Raw genomic sequence first — 9,350 nt, 5'->3', positions numbered from 1 at the left:
CTGCTGTTACCATGACTTGTTTATTCTCTGTTAGCGGTTGGTTAGTAGATTTTGTGAATGTTAGTATGGCAACACAAAATTCTGCAGTAATTATTTGTATGTATTTCTCAGCGCCATTACTTTTTACCGATGTAATGTTGAAATGATTCTAATCCGTTTTAATCGGCAAATCTGTGTGATGTTTTAGCAAAACACTCAAGTGATTGTGTACTAAAACTATCGAACTTCTTAAAGTTTTTGTGCTGGGCTTTGTCATGGCCGGTAAGTGGTGACTTTTTGCGCCCGCTAGTCAAGGGCGAAATCGGATTTGGGAATCGCAATAAGTCGAAGATGTTTTATCGTTCGAACTCCGACGGTAAATGCAATGTTATTGTCATTAGTTTGGTTTTTAGTATTTAGTGTTTACATCTTGTGACGATAGCTTGTTTGGTATAATGTTTGGTTATCATTACTTACGCCGATAGTTTTAACCTTTTGCTCTCTGAATTCACTATTGCTAGAGATGTAGATGTGGGGAAGTTCTCGCAACGGTCTTTCGGCGTCTGTTTTGTGATAAAAAACGTCACTGTTACATAAAAATGCGGGCGGCTCGGAATGTTTGCGGGAACATATGATTGTAATTCTTTGCGCTTGTGTATTTAGCGTAAACCTAGCGTACTTTCGTTGAAACAAGTATCTAGTCATCGCCGACTGCCAAGATATCAATCTTTATCAAGACATTACGGTATAATAATGAAGTTAAATTCAGGTAAGCGTTTTTTTTGTCACTTACGTATATTGCAAATTTTTGGAAGCCTACACTCGTACATCTTTTCGTCAAAGTGTTTTTTTCTAATCAATTTGTTAACCTGCCTTGTCCACCGGGTAGAAAATAACGTTATTTCGTAATAATCTACCCTCTAAATACCGGATTATCACATTCACATCGGGACATTATTTAAATTAGTTAAAAGTGAGATGTCCTACTACAGTTTTGAACAGCTGTGTCAGAAAGAGACGCAAGCATTAACGTTTCTAATTGGAATAAACAACTTAAAGGTCATATTGCTCTTGTGCAGCAATAATTTGCAATAACATTTATATGCAAACATTTGAGAGCAAACAAAATATGAAAATAACCTACAATTTATATAAATTTTTGTGCAGTCATTGTCAGTTTTGATAACCTCAATATCTTCAGAACAAAGCTAGTAATTAATTATGATTTAACGATAATTTTGCACAAAGAGAAAGAAATCTATAGATTATATCATGAAAATTTCTCTTTTAAGCTATAACATTGATTTAGGTCAGACTGGCATCAGTTTTATGGCTCATAAACACCACAGACTATTAATACTTGTTGATATCTAAAGTTGGTAACAAAGGCAATGGAATTATTCCCAGAACTGCATGCTCTAAGGAGGTCAATTATGAAGTTTCTAATTTCTGTTTAAGAGAAGTTACTTGTGACCTACAGTTGAACATTATAGGCAGATGTTTAGCTATCCGTTAATATGTTATTTGCAAATTTTACTTATTATACCCATACATATCTCTTTCCAATAATGAGGAATATCCCTTTCCCAGGTAAAGCTTAGTCAAACCCTTGGTCATAGTGCAATAGAAATATGCCTTATTATTGGGATTCGGCAATATTTTAATTAAAAGTCGTTAGATTTCTATAATATTTGTTTTATTTTTAAGAGCACAACTTGACAAGACATGACAAATTTTTCTAAGACAGAATCGCGCACGTTTGTGGAGACACTATCAAACAAAAGCGTTTACAAAGATATCTATCTTATAAATTTATTATTCAATACTCCCACTTAAATTTATAAGGTAGACGTTACAATTTATCAGGCACATATCTCAAAAACAACTTACAACTTATAGGCTACACTCATCACTATAAGTTACTACAACTTAAAACTTTTCTCTAGAAACAAAACTTTTAATTAATTAACAAACACTAACCATATTACACAATTCTCAAAACCTTATCTCTAATTGTATTAAATTTTTGTACTGGCAAAGCTTTAGTTAAGAAATCAGCCAACTGATTTGAACTCTCAACATATTTAATAACAACAACATTCTTTGCCACATTTTCTCTAACAAAATTATATTTAATATCTAAGTGCTTACTTCTTCTATGAAATACAGGGTTGTTAATCAACTTAATTGCACTCTGGTTATCAACATTTAAAATAATTGACTCTTGTGGTTCTTTGATGTCACACAGAAATTGTCTAAGCCATAATATTTCTTTAGCAGCTTCACTTGCCGCCATGTACTCAGACTCAGTTGTGGATAATGCTACAGTACTTTGTCTACGACTAGACCAAGTGACAGGACCTCCATTCATCAAAAATATATAACCAGTATTAGACTTCCTAGTGTCCAAGTCACCTGCAAAATCAGAATCTGAGTACCCAACTAATTCACCATTACCTTTATAAACAATACACATATCTTTAGAATTAATTAGATAGCGCAAGATTCTTTTCACAGCTACAACATGTGAAGGACCTGGGTCATTAACATACCTACTAACAACATTGACAGCATAAGCTATGTCAGGTCTAGAAACAGACGACAAGAATAGAAAAGCTCCCACTGCTTCTCTATATGGGAAATTAACAGACTCTTTACTTGTATTCTTAGACAAATGTACATTTACATCAGCAGGAGTACTACTACTCTTAGCATCAAACATATTAAATTTATTTATTATCGTTTTAATATACTGTTTCTGACTAATACTTATACAATCTTTTTCTCTAGTTATTTCCATACCAATAAATGAATTACATTCTAAAAGCTTAATATCAAACTTTTGTTTAAGACCATTTAATATATCTGACAAAACATCTTTACTTTTCGATAATAATAATCCGTCATCAACATAAATAACTAATATTACTTTGACATCGTTAAAACATCCTACAAAAACACAATTATCAGACGGACACGGTTGGAAACCATAACTAGTTAGAAAAGAACTAAACTTCTCATTCCAACATCTCGACGATTGTTTAAGACCATATATAGATTTAATCAACTTACAGACTTTGGAAGGCTGAGTTTTCAATCCCTCTGGCACCTCCATGTATATGTCCTCAGAGAGCTCACCGTACAAGAAGGCCGTCTTCACATCAAACTGCTCGATGTGAAGCTCGTCTCTAGCAGCGATGCTCAGCAGCACCCTAATCGAGTCGTACCTGCTTGTGGGGGAAAAGGTCTCATTATAGTCCAAGCCCTTGACTTGTGTGAACCCTCGTGCACACAGTCGTGCTTTGTATCGTACTATTTCTCCATCTCTATTCTTCTTTATAGCAAACACCCATTTGCACGATACAGGCTTCTTTTCACTTTTGTCGGTCAGTATCCATGTCTGATTTTCTTCATGTGATTGAAGCTCTTCAGCTACAGCTTTCTTCCACAGATGAGAATTTGGACTTTTCATAGCTTCTTCATAACTGTTTGGAAGTTCATATTCTGTGAAATTTGCTTCTAATCTTTTGTCTCGACGAGGACGTAATGAGATGGTTCTTGGTTCTTCCTGCATCAAATTTATACCTCTTGGAGGAACATAACTTTCATCCATATCTTCTAAACTCTTCATACTTTCATCTGATGATATTTCTTCAGGTTCAACATTTTGAGTTTGGGTTTCATTTAGCGGGGTAGATACTGTAGAATGTTCTTTTTCTTCTTGTTCAACTGTCATTTCTACATATCTTTTTCTTTCTTCCAGCATACTACATTCATCAAACTTAACATCTCGTGATATTGTAATCTTCTTGGTATTTTGATCATACATTCTATAATTGTCGTGGTCATATCCAACTAACAACATCTTCACACTTTTCTTGGCAAGCTTCTTTCGCTTTTCCTTTGGAACATGTACATAACCAATTGATCCAAATATTCTAATATGTTGTAAGTTAGGCTTCACTCCATGCCACAGTTCAAATGGCGTAACATCTCCCGTCTGGCTTGATGTATTTCTATTCAACAAATATACCGCACAGTTAACAGCTTCTGCCCACAAGTTTAAAGGAATATCCTTTGCATATAACATTGTTCTTGCAGATTCCATGATAGAACGCATCTCTCTTTCTGCTCTCCCGTTCTGTTGTGGAGTATACGGCGCAGTACGTTCATGCGTTATCCCTTTACTCTCCAAAAAAGATGTGAATTCTTGGTTTACATATTCAGTACCATTATCTGTATGTAGTATCTGCAAATCACGCTGAAATCTATTCTTCACAATGGCATTGTACTTCAGAAAGCATTGAAATACTTCACTCTTATGCTTCATAAAGTAAACATGGCGATAGCTTGTAGCTCCATCTTTGAACAACACAAAGTACTTCATACCCGATACAGAAGGTTCTTCTATAGGACCGCACACATCGCTGTACACAATTTCACCAGGTTGTGTTGGACCTCGGGTAGATTTCAAGAAGGGGCGTCTTGCTTGCTTTCCATATTGACATGCTTCACAAACAAAATTCTGATCACCGCTCAATGTAACTGGAATCACACCATTCTTTGACATATTTTGAAGTTCCTTGACATTTAAGTGTCCTAATCTTTCATGCCAAACTTTTATATCCGTTTGCACAACATTACAATATTCTTGTTTGATTGTTTTTATATCCAATTCATATAAATTGTTCTCTTGCAACTGTGCACACATAACAACAACATTGCTCTTCATTATCATAGCATTCTTATTGTTCTTCACTATGACATATCCTCTTCTAGTAGCTGCACCTTCAGAAAACAGATTTCTTCGTAAATCAGGTACATACAACACATGCTCAAGTCTACATCTCTCCCATGTACCATTAACCTTCTTATCTATTAATACAGTTCCTTCGCCACATACCTTTATACTCTGCTTGTTGCCCAATTTAACGGAATTGTTGCATTGAGATTCGTTCAACTCGCAGAAGTATTCTCTCCTGTAGGTCATATGCTTCGATGCTCCACTATCTAAAATCCATGCGTCTTCATCATGTTCAGATGAGCAACCTTCTGCGCTGAACGCCATGTTGTTGGTTTTCTTCTCATTGTACCTTTTCTTAGGCATCCTGCATTCTCTTGCGAAATGACCCCTTTTGTTACAATTGTAGCACACGAATCTGTGAGTTCTTTGTTCTGACGTTGGTTCTGACGTCTTTTGTTTGTCCTCATTTCTAGGTTTAAAATTTCTTTTTGACGTAACTAACGCGTTTTCACTACTCGATTCATTGGCTAGGCTGGCTTCTTCGTCAACTAAACGCGACGTAAGAGTTTGTATGGTCTGACGATCTTCATCGAGTGACAACCATGCTTGTCTAAGAGAACGATACGTTGATGGCAACGTGCTTAGAATCTTCGTCATAATGGCGGTGTCACTTATTTTCTCACCCGTCTCTCGCAGCTGCTTTGCCAAACTTTCAACCTTTGACACGTGCTGTGCCATCGTGTCACTGGCACTATACGAGTATTGATAAAACTGCTCATGAATTAACATCTTGTTGTATTCTGACTTCTGTTCATAGATAGCTTCTAGTTTTGTCATCACTTGTTTTGCGGTTTCGCAGTTTTCTATTAACGATATCTGGTTTAAATCCATCGAAGAGGTTAAGATAAACATGGCCATACCATCATCTTTATCCCACTGCACTTGCGAACCGGCTTCTAAAGGTCTTGCCTTCTCTATATTTAATCCCTTCGCTCTTAATGCGCATTTCACTTGAAATTTCCATTGTTTGAAATTTCTTCCATCAAACTTCTCGATTTTCATTCCGTTTGAAACCTCCATTTTACGGTCACTTTTATATCGGAAATAATCCTTGCTCTTAACGAACTAATAATTAAAATATATGCCTAGTTATGTGCCTGGGCCCATAACCTATTGGGATTCGGCAATATTTTAATTAAAAGTCGTTAGATTTCTATAATATTTGTTTTATTTTTAAGAGCACAACTTGACAAGACATGACAAATTTTTCTAAGACAGAATCGCGCACGTTTGTGGAGACACTATCAAACAAAAGCGTTTACAAAGATATCTATCTTATAAATTTATTATTCAATACTTATAAACCAACAACAAAAATGAAGGAAAAAATTGTGAAAGAATGAATATTCCTTAATATTAAAAAGGTGTATAATTTTTAAAGGCTTCAAAAATAACTGAACTTATTTAAAAAATAATAAAACACAGGGTGAGCTAAATAAAACCGTTTAAAAACAGTCCCAATTGTGACTTGTTTTTCAAATCTGACACTGTCCTAAGTTGTCTTTGGCTATATTTTATCTTGTTATAAGAAGAAATGCCACTGGGAGTTTGTGAAATAAATCCAGTAAGAAATTAGTTAAAAATGCTTAATAAACACAACTATACTTTCAAGGGAGGCATAAAGATATGCTTTCAAAACAAAATATAACAAAGGAATGCTGTATTTGACTGACTGCACAGTTTCTATTACAGAGGTCACTTTATTATAAAACACACCTCTAAACAATATTGTATCAGTTTCCTTAAACGTTACTATGTCACAGACAAGGAAAATGGATAACTGAAAATTATTATTAGGTAATGTAAATCGCTGTTTTATAAAATTTGGTTTATAAGATACAATTTGGTTACTTAACACCTTGACTAAATTGTAGGTACAAATAAAACACTGGTTCTCAGCTGTATGCTCATTATCATCATCAGCCTATCACAGTCCACTGCTGGACATAGCCTCTCCAAGTGCATGACACTGAGATAGATTTTCGGCTTCTCGCATCCAGCTCCTGCCAGCTGTATGCAGTAAGACTGTAAGCTGACCCCAATATGTTGGAAAAAGCCCAGGAGATAATGGTCTGGGTTTGCACACATTTGATAGCCAACATTACCCTCTTTTTTAAAGAAGCTGGTTAAATATAATGAAGGATAAGCACTTCTGTCTATCCTTTCTGAAAAACAATTGTGTAATAAAATAACAGCTCACGCAACAGCTACATAATATGTACATTTAGCCTCACTGATTTAATTACTTTCAATTAAGGACTGTCTGGTTAATAAGGAATTATATGAAGGTTCCATAGTTTACTGAGGTAATTAATGCTTGTGTTTATGTGACTGGAATCAATTAAGACCTGTGATCGCCATTAAATGGGACTGATTGAGGCCATTTGTGATGTTCAAGCTCGTTTGCATAAAGAAAAGGTTTTAATACCTGTAAATGTTGCTGGTTGGAAGGGTTTTTGCAACTAATTATGGTGTTATAGGAATAAAAATGTGTAGACTAACATGCAATGTTTATTGTGTTAGCATATGTGTAAGCCTTTATATGAATAGAGTTTCCCCATAGTTTTATTGGACATCTGCATTAAATGTTGATATTTTCATTAAAATTGGCAGACATAGTTTACAAGATTTCCTTAAATAATTATTAAGTAATCCTAAGCAACACTGGCTGTATAGCTTAGTGTATCTTTTGACAGTAATCTTCCATAAATGGTAACTCACAAACAATATAAACATCCAAATTGATAACCTCCTCCTTTTTGGGAAGTTAGTTAAAATGGTGGAATGGTAAACAATGTTTGTTTGATAGTCTAAAAATATTCCTCATTTGCAGAGGTGTGTAGCATATGATTGGTGAATCATATTAATTTAAAATATGGTGTCATAATTGTCATATCAAGTGTCATGGACTCATGGTACAACTATGCATGCGCTAGCAATCTATGAAAATAAGTGGGCTATTATTAGGGATTGTTCACACCAAACGTATTGTCCGCCGCTGACTGTGAGTATACTCACTGTCTGCCCCAGTGTGAACGTCGACTCAATCTGCAGTACGCGTACTCACCAAGCCGACAATAGGCTATAGCGTACGATGCGCTACATGTGTGAACAAAAGAATAGGCTCGTGTAGGTTCACACTAGATGCGTACGCTGAGCGGCTGACTATTCTACACATAAAAGGGCTCAGTATTTGAAGTTGCTCGTAGTATTTTATAAACGATAAAACTAGCGTAATTTATTTTTTTCAAATCAGACGTTTTACTGATATTTCAATTAAATGATGCGCATTCAGAAAGTTGCCATTTGCGAAGCTCTAGAGGAAGACGAAAATAATAAAAAGAAGTGATTGTGGGTACATCCCTTAAATTTGAAGAAATGTTTTCTTGGTCAATTTCATACTTTATATTTCGAATATAGACTTTATCCAAATAAGTTCAAGAAATATTTTCGTATGACAGTAAAACATTCGATGAGTTACTATCTTTAATACGTTTAAGTTTATATAAAAGGGACACTAATCATCGACGTGCTGTACCGAGGCGCGGCGGTGCGTACGCGGCGGAGCGGCGCTATTCGGCAACTGCGTCCGCGTAGCCAATCCGCGTCCGCCGTGCATAGTCGCGTAGTAAAATAATCGGCCACTGAGAGTCAGCTATAACAGACGACGTAACAGCGTATAGTCGGTTCGGTGTGAACGACAATTTCAATATATATGGAAAAGCAATAAACTGCGTAACGCGCGCTCACAGTCAGCGGCCGACAATACGTTTGGTCTGAACGATGCCTTATTTTCATTCAAATGTCATTTAAATGACATAGTTTATTTGGGTGTAAAAAGACTAATATGTTTTTGAAATCATTGTTTTAAGTATATTGTCTGGTAGTATTTCATTTTTACTGGGTACTCAGTGATTTGTTGCCTTTAACAATCATTGATACCTATTAAAATGAATTACTAAAAAACATGCATCAACATGAATTGAGAACCTCCTCTCTTTTGAGAAGTTGGTTAAATATTTACAATGTTTGTGAATTTGAAAACATGACACATGATGACAATAAATAAAATTATAACAATTCATTATGATAGTGATAATGACTTGTGCATGTGATTATCTATGAAATTAAAATTCAGGTATCAGTGTTTAGAATTTTAGATACAATAAATATTATCCGGTTTGGTTCCGTAGGTATGACACTGTTGTTCAGGTTTTAGCATCAAATTATATAAAAATATTGGTCTTATTTTGTTTCAAAATAACCTACATCATACTATGAAATCTTTAAGAAAATTAATCTATCACCAATTAATACTTTACTAAGAATGATTAGACACTACAAGACACCAGGAAAATAAACTATTGCACTAATACTTTGCTAATTTGGCAGTACACCAAGTTTAGAACACACTACATGAACGGTGTAATGAATAATAAGTAAGACTGGCCTTGTTTCACATCTTATATCGCAAGTTGTAGGTTAGGAGTGACACTATAAAGCACAAAATTTTTCTTAAGAAAAAAACCTTCAGAAATTGACAGAAATATCATATAAAAGCAAGAAG

The 9,350-nt window shown here is 35.0% G+C and overlaps 1 protein-coding gene across 4 annotated transcripts in view; it reads left to right on the top strand.

Annotated features, from left to right (window-relative positions):
• Positions 1 to 9,350, top strand: part of LOC124642013 (protein phosphatase PP2A 55 kDa regulatory subunit) — a 65,866-nt gene that overhangs the window by 38,615 nt on the left and 17,901 nt on the right. Inside the window, exon 1 of one of the 4 annotated variants that reach the window (XM_047180306.1) lies at positions 59 to 355. The exons of 2 other annotated variants lie outside the window; for them this stretch is intronic. In XM_047180306.1, coding sequence (XP_047036262.1) covers positions 331 to 355 — 25 coding nt within the window. In that variant the 5' untranslated portion in view covers positions 59 to 330. Of the gene's footprint in view, positions 1 to 58; positions 356 to 9,350 lie in introns of those variants that run through there. One more of the 4 variants, XM_047180307.1, reaches the window with a different exon arrangement.

Source organism: Helicoverpa zea, chromosome 23 (assembly GCF_022581195.2).
Source record: "Helicoverpa zea isolate HzStark_Cry1AcR chromosome 23, ilHelZeax1.1, whole genome shotgun sequence".
NCBI classification, from domain to species: domain Eukaryota; kingdom Metazoa; phylum Arthropoda; class Insecta; order Lepidoptera; family Noctuidae; genus Helicoverpa; species Helicoverpa zea.
This window is presented reverse-complemented; position numbering and strand designations above follow the sequence as displayed.